General features: G+C 57.3%; 2 protein-coding genes across 4 annotated transcripts in view; both read right to left on the minus strand.

The window, feature by feature from the left end:
- The window catches only part of SGO2 (shugoshin 2), a 28673-nt gene extending 25212 nt beyond the window's left edge, over positions 1 to 3461 (minus strand). The window contains exon 1 of the mRNA XM_039912669.1: positions 3319 to 3461. The gene's annotated coding sequence lies outside the window, so the exon portion shown is untranslated. The remainder of the gene's footprint in view (positions 1 to 3318) is intronic.
- Positions 3462 to 11047: 7586 nt separating this feature from the next.
- SPATS2L (spermatogenesis associated serine rich 2 like) overlaps positions 11048 to 18714 on the minus strand; it is a 71634-nt gene continuing 63967 nt past the window's right edge. For all 3 annotated transcript variants that reach the window (XM_039912768.1, XM_039912769.1, XM_029069684.2), the window contains 3 exons: positions 18190 to 18292; positions 14944 to 15194; positions 11048 to 11456 (listed from right to left, as the gene is read on the minus strand). In XM_039912768.1, the coding sequence (XP_039768702.1) occupies positions 11085 to 11456; positions 14944 to 15194; positions 18190 to 18292 (726 nt within the window). In that variant the 3' untranslated portion in view covers positions 11048 to 11084. The remainder of the gene's footprint in view (positions 11457 to 14943; positions 15195 to 18189; positions 18293 to 18714) is intronic.

An 18714-nucleotide genomic window follows, 5' to 3' on the forward strand; every position in this document is an offset into this window, starting at 1 on the left:
CTTCACGTCTCGGTGCCTCAGTGACCTCATCTGGAAAATGGGGATTAACTGTGAGCGTCACGTGGGACAACCCGATGACCCCGTATCTCCCCCAGCGCTTAGAACAGTGCTGTGCACGTAGTAAGCGCTTAACAAATACCAACGTTATTATTATTATGATTCCCGGCCCACAAGGCAGGTAGAGCCTATTAGGGGAGACAGATAGATATTCATACAAATAAACCGATAACACATCTGGACGTGGGGGGGGCGGGGGGACTTCGAGAGCAACGTGACGCAGAAGAGAGGGAGAGGAAGGTGGGGAAGGCCTCTCGGAGGAGACGTCCCTTTATTAAGGCTTTAATACGGATCACTAGTATATTTGGGAATTTTCAGGTGTCTCAATTGCCTAAAAATCACAATTCCGATCCGGGTACTCGTTAAACACTTACTCCGGGCCAGGGATCGAACTCCGCAACGGGAGAGACCCGAGATATTCGCCGAGGTCGGACGCAGTCCTCGTCCCACACGGAGCTCGCAGTGGAAGGAGGGGGAAAACCGGGCGATCGGTGGGACTGACCGAGCGCTTACCGTGCGCAGAGCACTGTACTAAGCGTTTGGGAGACCACGATAAAACAGAGCGGGTAGACCCGATCCCTGTCCGCAACAAGCTTAGTCTAGAGTGGGCGGGGATCGTCTCCCTTTATTGCTGAATTGTACTTTGCAAGCGCTTAGCACAGTGCTCTGCACACGGTAAGCGCTCAATAAATACGACCGAACGAATGGAGGTGGAGACAGACATCGAAAGAGATAAATACGCTAAATGATGGAGATGTGACACGTACGCACGTGCTACGGTAAATTCGGTGCACATTAATAATAATAATAATAATAATAATAATAATAATGTTGGTATTTGTTAAGCGCTTACTATGTGCCGAGCACTGTTCTAAGCGCCGGGTAGACACAGGGGAATCCAGGTTGTCCCACTTGGGGCTCACAGTCTTAATCCACATTTTACAGATGAGGTCACTGAGGCACCGAGAAGTGAAGCGACTCGCCCGAAGTCACCCAGCTGACAAGTGGCCGAGCCGGGATTCAAACCCATGACCTCTGACTCCAAAGCCCGCGCTCTTTCCCCCGAGCCACGCTGCTTCAAGCGCAAGGGAGACGCAGAAGGAATGGGAGAAGCAGGGTGACTCGGCGGAGAGACGGCAGGCCCGGCGGTCAAAAGGACCTGGGTTCTGATCCCGCCTCCGGCTCTGGTCCGCCGGGCGACCTTGGGCGAGTCGCTTCGCTCGTCTGGGCCTCAGTTCTGTAAAGTGGGGATGAAGACCGGGAGCCCCACGTGGGCCAGGGACTGTGTCCAACCTGACAACCTGTACCCACCCCAGCGCTTAGTACAGCGACTACAATAATAGTAATAATAATAACTGTGGCATTTGTTAAGCACTATGTGCAGAGCATTGCTCTAGGCACCGGGGTAGACACAGGTTAATCACATCATCCCACGTGAGCCTCACATTTTTTTTAATCCCCATTTTTACAGATGAGGTCACTGAGGCCAGAGAAGTGAAGTGACTTGCCCCAGGTCACCCAGCTGACAAGTGGCAGAATCGGAATTAGAACCCACGACGTCTGACTCCCAAGCCTGTGCCCTTTCCGCCGAGCCACGCCGCTTCGTAGAGTAAGCACTCCACCGTTAAGCGCTCGATAAATACTACTGAGTGAACAAAATAATACACGTTGGTATTTGTTAAGCGCTTACTATGTGCAGAGCACTAGTTCTAAGCGCTGGGGGAGAGAGAGGGTCATCAGAGAAGCAGCGTGGCTCAGCGGCAAGAGCCCGGGCTTGGGAGTCAGAGGTCGTGGGTTCGACTCCCGGCTCTGCCGCTTGTCAGCTGGGTGACCGTGGGTCAGTCACTTCACTTCTCTGGGCCTCAGTTCCCTCATCTGTAAAATGGGGATTATCTGTGAGTTTCACGTGGGACAACCGGATTCCCCTGTGTCTCCCCCAGCGCTTAGAACAGTGCTCGGCACACAGTACGCGCTTAACAAATACCAACATTATTATTCTTATCAGGTTGTCCCCCGTGAGGCTCCCAGTCTTCATCCCCATTTTCCAGAGGAGGGAACTGAGGCCCAGAGAAGTGAAGCGACTCGCCCAGGGTCACCCAGCTGACAAGCGGCCGAGCCGGGAGTGGAACCCATGACCTCTGACTCCCAAGCCCGGGCTCTTTCCACCGAGCCACGCTGCTCCATCGTTATCATTACCTCCGTGTGGGGCATGGACTGCGTCTAACTGGACTTGCTTGAATCAACCCGGCGCTTAGTACAGTGCCTGGCACCCAGCAAAGCCCCTCTAGGCCGTCAGCTCCTTGTGGGCAGAGGATGTGTCTGCTTATTAATAACGTTGGTATCTGTTAAGCGCTTCCTACGTGCAGAGCACTGTTCTAATAATAATAATAATAATAATGTTGGTATCTGTTAAGCGCTTCCTACGTGCAGAGCACTGTTCTAAGCGCTGGGGGAGATACGGGGTCATCAGAGGGTCTCCCGGTCTTCATCCCCATTTTCCAGAGGAGGGAACTGAGGCCCAGAGAAGGGAAGCGACTCGCCCAGGGTCACCCAGCTGACAAGCGGCCGAGCCGGGAGTCGAACCCATGACCTCTGACTCCCAAGCCCGGGCCTCTTTCCGCCGAGCCACGCTGCTTCTCTTACAAATACCAACACTGTTATGTCTCTCATTCTCGGTGGAAGGAGCCCGGGCTTGGGAGGCAGAGGTCATGGGTTCGAATCCCCCTCCGCCACCTGTCAGCCGGGTGACCGTGGGCGAGTCGCTTCAGTGGGCCTCAGTGACCTCATCCGTCAAATGGGGATGAAGGCTGGGCGCCTCACGGGGGCCCACCCGATGCCCCTGTGTCCCCCCCAGCGCTTAGGACAGTGCTCGGCACATAGTAGGCGCTTAACAAATCCCCACCAAAATCCCCACACTCATTTTTTTAAATTTCTACCGATGGTCCCGCTGCCCGTTTGCTTCCCGGGCCTCCGGCGTCCCCGCTCGTACACACCGTGAGGCCGCTGTGGGCAGGGACGCCCTCTGGGGCTGGACTGGATGTGCCGAGCGCTCAGCACAGCGCCCTGCACCCTGCAAACGCACCGGGGGAACGAATGAATGAAGGAGGGAATGAATGAATGCGTCGCGGGCCGCTGCGCATGCGCAAGGCCGTCGAGTCCCAGAACCGTGGGCCGGGAGAGCCAAGGCGCCAAAGGGAGGAAGAGGAGGAGGAGGAGGAGGAGGAGGAAGAAGAGGAGGAAGAAGAGGAGGGAGTCATTTACCTGGTCGGGGGATCCAGGTCCCGCCGTCCGTCCGTCCCTCCGTCCGTCCTTCCGCCCGCCTCCTCGTTCAAACCCGGCGGCCGTTAGCGCGCTCCCCGCCAAGACCAACGAGCGGAAGCCGCCGCCCTCCCCGAAGCCGGGCGGAAGGGGCGGGGCTTTCCCTCAAGGCCGGGCGGAAGGGGCGGGGCTTTCGCGGCAGGAAAGGGCGGAAGGGGCGGGGTTACGGCCCGAGGGGGGGGGGGCGGACGGGGCGGCGTTTTTGTTTTAAGGAGGGCGGGAGAGACTGGGCTGGAGGAAGGGCGGAAGGGGCGCGGTCACCGCCTCCAGGAGGGCGGAAGGGGCGGGGCTTTCATGCTAATGAGGGCGGGAGGGGCGGGGCTATCGCGCCGGGAAGGGCGGGGACGCCATCTCCGGGCCGGGCGGAAGGGGCGGGGCTTTCGCGTCAGGAAGGGCGGAAGGGGCGGGGCTTTCGCGTCAGGAAGGGCGGGAGAGACTGGGCTGGAGGAAGGGCGGAAGGGGCGCGGTCACCGCCTCCAGGAGGGCGGAAGGGGCGGGACTTTCATGCTAATGAGGGCGGGAGGGGCGGGGCTATCGCCTCCCAGGGGGGTGAAGGGAAGGGACTGTCATAATAATGTTGGTATTTGTTAAGCGCTTACTATGTGCAGAGCACTGTTCTGAGCGCTGGGGTAGACACAGGGTAATCAGGTTGTCCCACTTGGGGCTCCCAGTCTTCATCCCCATTTTACAGATGAGGTCACTGAGGCCCAGAGAAGTGAAGTGACTCGCCCCCAGTCCCACCGCTGACAAGTGGCCGAGCCGGAATTCGAACCCATGACCTCTGACTCCAAAGCCCGGCCTCTTTCCACTGCGCCACGCTGCTTCACGCTGCTGTCATGCCATTGAGGGCAGAAGGGGCGTGGTCGGTGGCCCAGTTTGGGTGGGAATAATAACAATAATAATAACAATAATGTTGTTATTTGTTAAGCGCTTACTATGTACAAAGCACCGTTCTAAGCGCTGGGGGAGATACAGGGTCATCAGGTTGTCCCACGTGGGGCTCACAGTCTTCATCCCCATTTGAATAATAACAATAATAATAATAATAATAATAATAATGTTAGTATTTGTTAAGCGCTTACTATGTACAAAGCACTGTTCTAAGCGCTAGGGGAGATACAAGGTGATCAGGTTGTCCCACGAGGGGCTCACAGTCTTCATCCCCATTTGAAGAAGAAGAAGAATAATAATAATAATGTTGGTATTTGTTAAGCGCTTACTATGTGCAGAGCACTGTTCTGAGCGCTGGGGGAGATACAAGGTGATCAGGTTGTCCCACGTGGGGGCTCACAGTCTTCATCCCCATTTGACAGATGAGGTCACTGAGGCCCAAAGAAGTGAAGTGACTCGGCCACGGTCACGCAGCTGACAAGTGGCAGAGCCGGGATTCGAACCCATGACCTCTGACTCCCAAGCCCGGGCTCTTCCCACCGAGCCCCGCTGCTTCTCATAATTACGTTGGTATCTGTTAAGTGCTTACTCTGTGCAGAGCACTGCCCTAAGCGCTGGGGTAGACACGAGGTAATCAGATTGTCCCACGTGAGGCTCACAGTCCTCATCCCCATTTTACAGATGAGGTAACCGAGGCACAGAGAAGTTAACAATATTGGCGTTGGTTAAGCAAGCGCTTACTATGTGCAGAGCACTCTTCTAAGCGCTGGGGTAGATACAGGGTCATCGGGTTGTCCCACGGGAGGCTCCCAGGCTTCATCCCCATTTTACAGATGGGGTCACTGAGGCACAGAGAAGTGAAGTGACTTGCCCACGGCCACACGGCTGTCGAGTGGCAGATCTGGGATTCGAACCCATGACCTCGGACTCCCAAGCCCGGGCTCTTGCCACTGAGCCACCCTGCTTCTCAACTGCTACTCACCCGGCTACTATGTGCCGAGCACCGTTCTAAGCGCTGGGGGAGATACAAGGTGATCAGGTTGTCCCCCGTGGGGCTCCCGGTCTTCATCCCCATTTGACGGATGAGGGCACTGAGGCCCAGAGAAGCGAAGTGACTTGCCCAAAGCCCCACAGTTGACAAGCGGAGGGGGCGGGATTAGAACCCACGACCTCTGGCTCCCAAGCCCGGGCTCTTTCCACTGAGCCACGCCGTTAGCCACGACGGTCCCTGTCCCACGTGGGGCTCACCGTGTCCACCCCCATTTCTCCGTTGGGGGAACTGAGGCCCAGAAGAGTGAAGTGACTTGCCCTAGGTGACCCGGCAGGCTAGGGGCAGAGTCGGGATTAGAACCCATTCACCCTCGTCCCCATCAGGATAAGCCTGAACGGATGAGATGAAAACGGCATAAAAAAGGAACCGGTCCTGGGTTCCAGTTCCGACCCCGCCACTTTGCTGTGTGACTTTGGGCCAGTCACTTCACTTCTCTGGGCCTCAGTTCCCCCATCTGTAAAACGGGGATGAAGACCGTGAGTCCCATCCCAATGGCAAGAGCCCGGGTTTGGTAGTCAGAGGACATGGGTTCTAATCCTGACTCCGCCACTTGTCTGCTGTGTGACTCTGGGCAAGTCCCTTTGCTTCTCTGCGCCTCAGTTCTCTGCCCATCTGGAAAATGGGGATGAAGACCGGGAGCCCCACAGGGGGACAACCCGATGACCCCGTATCTCCCCCGGCGCTTAGAACTGTGCTCGGCACATAGTAAGCGCTTAACATATACCATCATCATCAGTGCTTAGAACAGTGCTCGGCGCATAGTAAGCGTTTAACAAATGCCATTTATTATTATCATCATTATTATTATTATTATGTGGGACAGAGACTACGTCCGGCCTATCTTGTATTTACCTCAGGGCTCAGTACAGTGCCTGGTACACAGAGAAGCAGCGTGGCTCGGCGGAAAGAGCCCGGGCTCGGGACCCAGAGGTTGCGGGTTCTAATCCCGGCTCCGCCGCTTGTCGGCTGTGTGACTTCGGGCGAGTCACTTCACTTCCCTGGGCTTCGGTTACCTCATCCGGAAAACGGGGATGAAGCCTGTGAGCCCCGCGTGTGACAACCTGATCACCTTGGGGCTCCCCCAAAGCTTGGCACACAGTAAGCGCTTAACAAATACCGACATTACCAATAAGCACTTAACAGATACCGTAAGAAAAACAAAATCACCGGCCGTCCGGTGGGGCCGTACTGAGCCCGCTCGGCTTCAGAGCCCGGGGACGAAGGGTCCGGCGGGATTGGAGTGAGGCCGCTCGGCAGCAGACCCCCACCCTAGTCTCCTATCGTCGCTCTCACCCTCCTGGTCCTGCTAGTTCCAGTCCCCTGGACTGGAAGCTCCCTGCGGGCAGGAAATACGTCTTCTAACGTTCATTCGATCGTATTTATTGAGCGCTCACTGTGTGCAGAGCACTGTACTAAGCGCCTGGAATGTACAGTTCGGCAACAGAGACAATCCCTATCGCTCTACTGTACCCTCCCAAGACCTTGGCATTATTGTTATGATCATCATCCCGGCATTTGTCAAGAGCTAACTACGGGCCGAGCACTGCTCTGAGCGCGGGGATAGATACGAGGTCATCGGGTCGTCCCCTGTGGGGCTCACAGTCTTCATCCTCATTTGACAGATGAGGAGACTGAGGCCCGGAGAAGGGAAGTGGCTTCCCCAAGGTCACAGGGCAGACAAGTGGCAGAGTGGGATTAGAACCCACAACCTCTGACTCCCAAACCCGGGGTCTTGCCACTTAGTAAGGGTGCTCTCACCCACTAAGCGTTCGGTAAATACGATCGACTGACTGGCCAAGGGCTCTGATGTAGACCCCAGGGGAAGGCGGCTTCCCCATTAGCTTCTGATCTTATTCTATAAAGTCCTGTGGGTTTAGGGTCTCGTATAATAATAATAATAATAATAATAATTATGGTATTTGTAAAGCGCTTACTATGTGCAGAGCACCGTTCTAAGCACTGGGGTAGACACAAGGTAATCAGATTGTCCCACGTGGAGCTCACATTTTTTTAATCCCCATTTTTACAGATGAGGTAACTCAGGCACAGAGAAGTGAAGCGACCTGCCCAAAGTCCCACAGCAGACAAGTGGCGGAGCCGGGATTGGAACCCACGACCTCGCACTCCCAAGCCCGGGCTCTTTCCGCTGAGCCACGCTGCTTCTCGTACGGCATGGCCTGGCGGAGAGAGCCCAGGCCCGGGAGTCAGAAGGTCGTGGGTTCTAATCCCGGCTCCGCCACTTGTCTGCTGTGTGGCCTTGGGCAAGCCGCTTCACTTCCCTGTGCTCAGTCACCTCATCTGTCAAATGGGGATGAAGACCGTGAGCCCTTTGAGGGACAGGGACCGTGTCCAGCCCGATTTACTTGTATCCGCCCCAGGGCTTAGTACAGTACCTGACACACAGTAAGCGCTTAACAAAGAGCTCAATTATTATTATTATTATTATTATTACTATTATTAGATTGCCATAGATTGTTGAAAAACAAATGACTGGAGGGCTAGCCGTTTAGTATACCCTTTTAACGGTAAAAGTCATTTAAATCCCCTGCCGTCTGTCTGTTAATATCTACTGAGCACCTACTCTGTAGTGAACACCGTCTTGGGCACTGGGAACAGAAAATTAGGTCAGAGATAATTAGGTAAAAGATACGGTCCCTACTCTCGAGAAACCTACAATCTAGCATCCGCTTTAAAACTCAAAATGATCCTAAAGATTTCCCAGCTTCTTATTTTATCAATCAGTCGATCGGTGGCATTTATTGAGCCCTTACTCTGTGCCGAGCGATCTTATTTATTGAGCGCTACTGTGTGCAGAGCACTGTTCTAAGCGCTTGGGAGAGTACCATAGAACAGACCTTCCCCGCTCGCAATGAGCTTGCCACCGTATTAAGCGCTCAAGAGGGTCCAGTAGAGTCCGTAGGCACATCCCCTGCCCACAAGGAGAGGCGGAGGGGTCTAGTGGAAAGAGCACGGGCCAAGGAGTCAGAGGACCTGAGTTCTAATCTCGGCTCTGCCCATTACTTGCTGTGTGACCTCGGGTAGGTCACAGACTCTCTGTGCCTCGGTGACCTCATCCATAACACGGGGATTAAATCCTCCTCCCTCCGTCTTAGACCGCGTCCCTCATGTGGTAGAGGGATGGGGTCCGGCCCGATAAACGTGCATTCATACCAATGCTTGGAACGGCGGCTTCGCGATTATCGTTCAGAAATCTAAAAGCGGGGAGCTTACAGTGATAGAGGGGGATTTCTCCCGTCATTCTCATTTCCTCACGGTCTTTCCCCTCCCACCTAGGAAGGATACGAAGTCGTCTACTCTCTTCTTCCCCTCTGTCCCGGCCATCGGTCAGTCGGTCGGAAGTATCTGCTGAGCGCCTAGTGTGGGCCGAGCACAGAACGGAGTGTTTGGGGGCAGGTGATAGTGAGTGGGCAGGATCCCTGCCCTCAAGGAGCTTAAAAACTAGCTGGGAGGGCAAACACTAAAATGATTTCCAGATTCGAAGGCAAATCTAGGAAATCGGCTCCCCCGTTATCTCAACTCCCCTATTTGATCGGTCACCAAATCCCGTCGGTAGAATATTCATTCATTCATTCATTCATTCATTCATTCATTCAATAGTATTTATTGAGCGCTTACAATGTGCAGAGCACCGTACTAAGCGCTTGGAATGTCCAACTGGGCAACAGATAGAGATAATCCCTGCCCAGTGACGGGCTCACGGTCTAATCGGGGGAGGTAAAATAGAGAGAAGCAGCGTGGCTCAGTGGAAAGGGCACGGGCTGGGGAATCGGAGATCATGGGTTCAAATCCCGGATCCGCCGCTTGTCAGCTGTGTGACTTTGGTCAAGTCACTTGACTTCTCTGGGGCTCAGTTCCCTCATCTGGAAAATGGCGATGAAGACTGTGAGCCCCACATGGGACAACCTGATGACCTCGTATCCTCCCCAGGGCTTAGAACAGTGCTTCGCACCTCGTAAGCGCTTAACAACTGCCAACATTATTCTTAAAATGCGCCCTCTCCTCTCCATCCAAATGGCTACCACGTCAGCACGGTCACTGATCCCACCGCGCCCGGATGACCGTAGCAGCCTCCTCGCTGACCTCCCGGCCTCCTGCCTCTCCCCGCTCCAGTTCCTCCTTCGCTCCGCTGCCCGGTGCCCATTTTCCCCCAGAAACGTTGAGGCCGTGTCTCCCCGCTCCTCAAGAACCTCCGGCGGTGGCCCATCCGCCTCCCGCATCCGCCCGAAAGTCCGCATCGTGGGCTTTACTCAGTCGGCTGGCCCTCTCCCACCTCACCCGCCGGGTCTCCTCCTCCAGCGCGGGCCGCACGCCCCGCTCCTCCGACGCCGGCTTTCTCCCCGCGCCCCGATCTCGTCTCTCTCGCCGCTGACCCCTTCCCGTGTCCCGAAACTCCGTCCCCCTCCACATTCGCCAGACCCCACTCTCCCCGCCTTAGAAAAATTACACCTCCGAGTGACCTTCCTCTCGTCCCCAAGCTCCCTCTCCGTCGGGCATCGCCTATCTACTTGGACCCGTGACCTTTGGGCGCTTGATAGTCTCCCCTCCCTCAGTCCCGCAGCACTCAGGTCCTGCCTTACGCCGTCAAGTCGTCTCCCACGGCCACACCACGGACACGTCTCTCCCTGGACGCCCCGTTCTCCCCTTGCCATCGTTCCGGTAGAAGGTCCACAGAGTCTTCTCGGGAAAAATCCGGCAGCGGTTGACCGTCGCCGCCTTCCACGCGGTCAACTCGAGTCTCGCCCTCGACTCTCTCCCGGGCCGCTGTTGCCCAGCACGGGGGAGTTCTGTATTCATCCAGAGGTTCATAAATGATCTCTTTCTATTACCGGCCATCTCCCTCCAAAGAGAGCAAGCTATAATAATAATAAAGGCGGTTTGGCGAAAGGGTCCGGGCTTGGGAGTCAGAGGACGCGGGTTCTAATCCCGGCTCTGTGACGTATCGGCCGGGCGACGTTGGCCAAGTCACTTGGCTTCTCCGTGCCTCAGTTATCTTTTCAATGGGGATTAAGACTGTGAGTCCCACGTGGGACAACCTGATGACCTCGTATCTCTTCCAGGGCTTAGAACAGTGCTTGGCACGTAGTAAGCGCTGAACAGATACCATCTCATCATTATTACTATTGTTGAAACCACCGGGGCCCGACGGGCAGGATGGCTCACCCGGGGGGAAGACGGGGCGGGAGCCACGGATGGGGAGGAGGAAGAAGAAGAGGAGGAGCACGTGCCGGCCGGCGGCACGAGGCTGGGCGGAACCTCGACCATCCCACCTCCGCTGCCACGGCCGCCTTCCGTTCTTGGGGCCGGGGGCCCGGCCGGCCCGGCCCCGACGAAGCGGAGATCCGGAGGGTGGGACGGGGCGGCCCGGGGAGGGGAGCGAGGAGGCCGGCCTCCTCCCCGCGGGCCCCCGGCGGCCCCGAGGACCCCCTGCCCCCCCCGGCCCACGCACAAACAGTCAGGCAGGAGACGGGAGAGGGTTTTAATCGTTTTCCGGGGGACGTGGGTCGAATTGTTCGGAGAGACGGCCGAGGTTCCGCCGCACAGAAGGCGGGGGCGGCCCGGGACGTGGCCGGCGGCGAGGGGTCGGTCACGGGGGCGAGGCCGACCCCGAGCCGGGGTTGGGCCTCGTCCCCGTTCCTCTCCTCGGGGGCCGGAGGGAGGCCCGGTCCGGAGCGGCCCGGGGTTAGGCCGTCGGGCCCGGGGCCGGGCCGGGGGCTCCGGGCCCCCGGGGTGGGACGGAGGCGGCCACTCAGGCCACCAGGGTCACGGCAGGGAGGTCGAGCCTCGAGGGTCCCAGGGGGCGCCGGGCCAGGCCGTCCCGCGGGGGCCGAGCCTCGCGGGCGTCCGGCGCGGCCTGTCGACGCCGGGGCTTCTCCGGGGAGGCCCGGCCCGCGGGGCCCTTCCCCCCGACCCCCGCCCCGGCCTCCGCGACCCCCGCCGCCTCTTGGCTCCTGGCGGGGCCCCTGGCTTTGGGGCGGAAGGCTCCGTGCGGCGGGCGCCGGTAGTCGTGGCGGGGCCCGGCCTCGCCCGGCCGGTCCCCCTCGGGGCCCGCGGGGCCCTCGGCGGGCCGGGGCGGGCGAGGCTGGGGGGTCGGTCTTCGCCGCTGGCCGGACGAACCGTTCTGGAGGAAACCGAAAACACACACGCGGGCCTGTTAGAAGGCTGGGATGGAGGTCAGGTATAGGGCGGAACCCCAAATATCCAGCAGTGTGGGACCCAGAGGGTTTTAAAAATTATGATTAGCATCATTATTATGATTACTACTCCTACTACTAATAACCACGGTATCTGTGAAGCGCTTACTATGGGCCAGGCACTGTACTAAGCACCGGGGTGGATACAAGCAAATCAGGTTGGAAGCGGTCCCCGCCCCACGTGGGATAGATGAGGCGACTGAGGCCCAGAGGGGCAGCACGGCCTAGGGGGTAGAGCACAGGCCTGGGAGTCGCAGGGTCGTGGGTTCTAATCCCGGCTCCGCCATTTGTCTGCCGTGTGACCTTGGGCAAATCACTTGACCTCTCTGGGCCTCGGTTCCCTCATCTGTCAAATGGGGATGGAGACCGCGAACCCCACGTGGGGCGGGGACCGCGTCCGGCCCGATCGACTCGTAACCGCTCGTGCATTCATTCATTCAATCAACTGTATTTATTGAGCGCTCACTATGTGCAGAGCACTGGACTTGGAAGGGCTTGGAATGGACAATTGGGCAACAGATAGAGACAATCCCTGCCCAACAATGGACCCACAGTCTAAACGGGGGAGGGAGACAGCAAAACAAAACCAGACAGGTAGTACAGTGCCTGGCATATAGTAAGCGCTGACCAAATACCCTGATTATTATTACTTGCCCCAGGTCACCCGGCAGACAAGTGGCGGAGTAGGGATGAGAACTCAGGTCTCCTGGCTCCCAGGCCCGGGCTCTTTCCACTAGGCCACGCTGCTCTAACAATAATAATAATAATAATGATGTTGGTATCTGTTAAGCGCTCACTATGTGCCGAGCACTGTTCTAAGCGCTGGGTTGTCCCACGGGGGGCTCACAGTCTTAATCCCCATTCTACAGACGAGGTAACTGAGACACCGAGAAGTGAAGTGACTCGCCCAAAGTCACACAGCTGATACGTGGCTGAGCCGGAATTCGAACCCATGACCTCTGACTCCAAAGCCCGTGCTCTTTTCACTGAGCCAGGCTGCTTCTCTACACAGGTGGGACCAAAGAACGTCTCCACGTGCTGGTCAACCTGGGCTCTTCTCCCACTGGCCGGTCCTCGGACGTCTACTGAAAACGTCACTTCTTTTCCCTTGAAAAAGATGAGGCGGGGGAACAGAAGCGTCACGTTCTGTTTAGGAGTTTTCTTATTTGGCAAAAAATTGCCAGTTGAGTCTTCTGAGCCAGGCCCGGCCTCTTCTGAACCTTCCGGATTCAAAAGAACCCGGGCCTGGGAGTCAGAAGGTCGCGGGTTCCGATTCCCAACTCCGCCACTTGTCTGCTGTGTGACCTTAGGCGAGTCGCTTCGCTTCTCTGGGCTTCAGTTCCCTCATCTGTAAAAATGGGGATGGAGACTGTGAGCCCCACGTGGCGCAGGGACCGTGTCCAACTCGATTCGCCTGTATCCACCCCAGCGCTCAGTACAGCGCCTGGCACATTGGAAGCGCTTAACAAATAACGTCGCTCTTCCTGGAGGCCTGGGCTGAGGAGGGCACCACCTCAGGTCTTGGAGAGGAGGCCTCCGTGGGCTTTTTATTTTCTTTCTAAATGGTATCTGTGAAGCGCTCGCTAGGTGCCAGGCACTGTCCTAAGCGCTGGGGTAGGTACAAGGCGGTTAGGTCAGACATAGTCCATGTCCCCCATGGGGCTCACGGTCTTCATCCCCATTTTATAGGTGAAGGAACTGAGGCACGGAGCAGTGAAGTGACTTGCCCGAGGTCACACAGCAAACAAGTGGCAGAGCCGGGATGTGAACCCAGGTCCTTCTGACTTCCGGACCCGGGCTCTACCCACTAGGCCCCGCTGCTGACGGTGACAGCGTGATGAGGAACTATAATTATGGCTTTTTAAATAATAATAATAATGATGTTGGTACTGGTTAAGTGTTTGCTACGTGCCAACCCCCGTTCTTAGCGCCGGGGCAGATACCAGGTCATCAGGTTGTCCCCCATGGGGCTCGCAGTCGTAATTCCCCTTTCCCAGATGAGGTCACTGAGGCCCAGAGAAGTGAAGCGACTTGCCCACAGTCACACAGCTGACAAGTGGCGGGGCCGGGATTAGAACCCACGACCGCTGACTCCCAAGCCCGGCCTCTTGCCGCTAAGCCACGCCGCGGAGAGCAAGCGTCTTACGGCCATTTTTAAGAAGAGGAAATCGAGGTCCGGAGAGGTGAAGTGACTTGGCCGAGGTCACACGGCGGGCCGGTGGCGGAGTCGGGACTAGAAACTGGGGCCCCGGCAGCTCGGTCCTGGGCTCTCTCCACTGGGCCGCACTGCCTCCTTACTGGGCAGCCTAATGAGGATGGCTGAGCCACCTAAACGCCCTAAATAATAAAGTTGGTATTTGTTAAGCGCTCACTATGTGCCGAGCACTGTTCTAAGCGCTGGGGTAGATCCAGGCTACTCGCGTTGTCCCACGCGAGGCTCACAGTTAATCCCCGTTTTATAGATGAGGGAACTGAGGCACAGAGAAGTTAAGTGACTTGCCCTCAGTCACACAGCTGACAAGTGCCTTTTCCCTTCTCAATCCCGTTCCCGATTCGCATATTTATCATCCCGGCAGGAGACCCCCATTTGGGGTGATGGAGCCGGTAATAATAATAATAATAATAATAATGATAACTGTGAGATCCATTAAGCACCCACTATGTGCCGAGCCCAGTGCTGAGCACTGGGGTAGATCCGATACAAGCAGATGGCACACAGTCCCCGTCCCACGAGAGGGGGAGAGAACAGGGAGTGAGCCCCATCGAGCCCTGAGTCCGGTGCTCTGCGCACGGTAAGTGCCCCATAAATACGACCGAATGAATTTCACAGAATCTGAACCGCCTCACAGAGAATCTAAGTGATTTGCCCACGGCGGCCAGCAGCGGTGGAGCCGGAATCAGAACCCAGGTCTCCGTGCAGTCTGGCCTAGTGGAAGGAGGACAGGCTGGGCGTCAGAAGGAGCTGGGTTCTAACTCTGGGAGGAGGACGTGGAGGAGGAGCATTCCTGGCCCCCCAGGAGTCCAGCATGGATTCCCTGCCTCGGAAGAACCGACCCCGTTATAATAATGATGGCGTCCGTTAAGCACTTTCTATGTGCCAAGCACTGTTCTAGGCACTGGGGGAGATACAAGGTGATGAGGTTGTCCCACGTGGGGCTCACGGTCTTCATCCCCATTTTACAGAGGAGGTAACGGAGGCACAAAATTACACAGGTGGCGGCCCGGGATTAGAACCCACGACCTCTGACTCCCAAGCCCGGGCTCTTTCCACCGAGCCACGCCGCTTCCCACGGTCGTGGGGGAGGCCGCCGACACCGACCCACCCCCCCGCCCCCCCCCCCCCCGACCCCGGGGGGAGCCCGGGTGGTCCCCCCTTTTCTTCCCCACCCGGCCGGGACCCCCGCTAGGGCTCACCTTGCTGCCGGCCCGGGGAGAGGCCTCGGCGCCGAGGTGTGGGGGGCGGGCGGGCCCCCGGCCCCCGGCCGTCGCGTGGCCGTCGTCGCGGCCGTCGTCGCGGCCGCCGTCGTGGGCCGCCTCGTGGTGGTGGGGTGGGAGGACGGGGCCGGAGGGGGCGGCCCCGCGCCGGGAGCCGGCGGCCTTCCCCACGGCGGGCAGGAGCCAGCCGCATCCGGCCCGCGCCGAGTAGTTGTTCTTCGGGTGCGAAACTGGAACCCAGAACCCAGGGCTCGACGTTAGAGGGTGCGCCTTCTCCTCCGCCCCGTCCGGCCCATCGGTCGGGCAGTCGGCCCTAATTACTGACCCGTAACGGGCGGGGGACGGGGTTCCTGACTCCGTTTGGCAGCGCTCTCCCAAGCGCTTCGTCCCGTGCTCCGCGCGCAGTAAGCGCTCAATAAATACCGTCGACTAATTGAACGCTCACTGCGTGCGGAGCACGGGACGAAGCGTCTGGGAGAGCACCGCACGACAGAGTCGGTAGCCAGGCTCCGTGCCCATTACGTATCCAAACGTTTCAACAGCGCTTAGCGAATATCATCATTGTTTCAACTGCTCTTCGGTGAAAGGCTATAATATACTGAACGCCAGCCCGGGCCTGGGAGTCAGAGGGACCTGGGTCCGCTCATTCATTCCATCAGTCGTGTTCACCGAGTGCCTAGTGCGTGCCGAGCACTGTTCTGAGCGCCGGAGTAGACACAAAATAATCAGGTTGTCCCACGGGGGGGGGGCTCCCGGTCTTCATCCCCATTTTCCAGAGGAGGTCACTGAGGCCCAGAGGAGTGAGGTGACTCGCCCAAAGTCACACGGCTGATAAGCGGCAGAGCCAGGATAAGAACCCACGACCTCTGACTCCCAGGTGCACATAGGCGAATCTCCGGGATGCATTAGATGAATTGGACAACGAGCTTACAGTCCAGGTCGGGGGGAGACAGATATTAACATAAATAAAGAAAGTGAAAGATCATGGGTTCTAATCCCGGCCCCGCCGCTTGTCTGCTGGGTGAACTCGGTCAAGTCACTCAACTTCTCCAGGCCTCCGTCACCTCATCTGGAAAATGGGGATTAAGACCGTGAGGCCCATGCGGGACAGGGACCGTGTCTAACCCCGTTATCTTGCATCTACCCCAGCACTTAGAACAGTGTCTGGCACAGAGTAAGCACTTAATAAACGCCATTATTATTATCATCATGTAAGTGCCGTGGGGCTGGGAGGGGGGCGGAACCAAGGGAGCACATCAGGGTGGCGCAGAAGGGAGTGGGACAAGAAGAAAGGGGGGCTTAGTCGAGGAAGGCCTTTTGGATGAGATGATGATAACAACGACGGGATTTGTTAAGCGCTTACTATGTGCCAAGCACTGTTCTAAGCTCTGGGATAGATACAAGGTCATCAGGTTGTCCCCCGTGGGGCTCACGGTCTTCATCCCCATTTTACAGATGAGGTCACTGAGGCCCAGAGAAGTGCAGCGACTTGCCCACCGTCACACAGCTAAGCGACATAGTAGGCGCTTAACAATACCGACATTATTATTATTATTATTACTGTTAAAGATTTTTAGAGGAGTAGGATGGTTTAGTGGACAGAGCGTGGGGCTGGGAGTCGAAAGGTTCCGTGTTGTCTCCTGGTTGCGCTGACCGTCTAGACCGTTCTAGACCGTGAGCCCGTCGTCGGGCCGGGACGGTCCCTCTCCGTTGCCGAATTGGACTTTCCAAGCGCTTAGTCCAGCGCTCTGCACACGGCAGGCGCTCCATAAAGACGGCTGACGGAATGAATAATCCCGGCTCCGCCGCTGGTCTCGCGGGATACGCGTCCAACTGGTTTAAGACGATGTAAAAACCGTCCCCTTATTTTCTGCTGAATAAAGGAAGGTCATTTTTGAGCTCTGAAGATTGAGGGGCATTTTGTATTCCACGCGGAGGAGGGTGGTAAAGTGTCCCGGATCCCCCAGCGAAGAAAATGGGACCGCGTTCTGGTTTTGGGGGTGGAGTTTTTCATTTTTTTGCCTTTCTCAAGGCTGGACTGCCGGCCCCACGGTGGCTCGAGGCACCGCCGTTTGTCTGCCGTGTGACCTTGGGCAAGTCACTTCATTCCTCTGGGCCTCAGTCACCTCGCGTGTAAAATGGGGATGGAGACTGTGAGCCCCACGGGGGACAGGGACCGGGTCCACCCCGATCGGCTCGTATCCACCCCAGCGCTCGGTAATAATAATAATAATAGTTGTGGTATCTGTTAAGCGCTTACTGTGTGCAGAGCACTGTTCTAAGCGCTGGGGAGATACAGGGTAATCAGGTGGTCCCACATGAGGCTCACAGTCTTAATCCCCATTTTCCGGATGAGGTGACTGAGGCCCAGAGAAGTGAAGTGACTTGCCCAAAGTCACCCAGATGACAGGCGGCGGAGCCGGGATTAGAACCCACGACCTCTGACTCCCAAGCCCGCGCTCTTGCCACCGAGCCACGGTGCTTCTCAGTACGGCGCCTGGCACAGAGTAAGCGCTTAAAAAAATACCATGATAATAAGAATAAATACCATAATAATAATTATTCTTATTAGAGATGGGGAAACCGGGGCCCAGAGAAGTGAAGGGACTCACCCAAGGTCATTCATTCACTCAGTCGTATTTATTAGTAATAATGATGGTATCTGTTAGGCGCTTACTATGTGCCGAGCACCGTTCTAAGCGCTGGGGCGGATTCAAGATCATCGGGTTGTCCCAGGTGGGGCTCAGAGTCTTCATCCCCATTTTCCAGACGAGGGAACTGAGGCCCAGAGAAGTCAAGAGGCTTGCCCGAGGTCACGCAGCAGACGGGTGAGAGAGCCGGGATTAGAAACCGTGTCCGTGTGACTCCCAAGCCCGGGCTCTTTCCACTAAGCCACGCTGCTTCCCAAGCTCATTGAGCGCTTACTGGGCGCAGAGCACCGGACTAAGCGCTTGGAAAGTACAACTGGGCGACAGATAGGGACAAATCTACCCAACGACGGGCTCACGGTCTAGAAGGGGGGACAGGGAGAGGTCACACAGCAGACCCGTGGTGGAGGCGGAAAGGGAAGCCGGCTCTCCCGACGCCCAGGCCCGGGCTCCCTGATGGAAATCCCAGTCGTCCCCTGGGATCGTTATCCCGCGAGGAGCCCCGGGAAGCGGGAAAGGGACCGAGGATCCCCTCCCGCCCACCCTCCCCACCCCCGCGCCGGGGTGGAAGACTCACTCTCTCCGCAGAGCGAGATCTGGGCCTTCAGCGGCTCGACGTCGCAGGAGAAGCGGGCGGAACGGCCCAGCTCTTCGTCGTATTTGCGTTCGCTGACGAAGTGCTGCAGACCCAATGGAAGAAGACGCGGGGCGTGAGCCGTCCGAGACGGAGCGGGGCCCGGCGGACGGGAAACTCCGACGGGAGGTGCTCGGCAAATAGCTTTACGGCCACTCCCGCTTCTAGCCGGCTCCTCCGCCTGTCGGCTGTGCGACTTTGGGCCAGGCGCTTCGCTTCTCTGGGCCTCGGGGACCTCATCGGTAAAATGGGGATGAAGACCGGGAGCCCCGCCTGGGACAACCGGATGACCCCGTATCTCCCCCAGCGCTCAGAACCTCGGCGCAGAGTGAGCGCTTAACGGATACCGTCATCGTCATCGTCATCACTGCTATTTTGGCTGCTACGACCAATAACGACGGCACCCGTTAAGCGCTCACTCTGTGCCGAGCGCCGTTCTAAGTGCTGGGGTAGACACAGGGCAATCTG

This window comes from Ornithorhynchus anatinus, chromosome 7 (assembly GCF_004115215.2).
Source record: "Ornithorhynchus anatinus isolate Pmale09 chromosome 7, mOrnAna1.pri.v4, whole genome shotgun sequence".
NCBI classification, from domain to species: Eukaryota; Metazoa; Chordata; class Mammalia; order Monotremata; family Ornithorhynchidae; genus Ornithorhynchus; species Ornithorhynchus anatinus.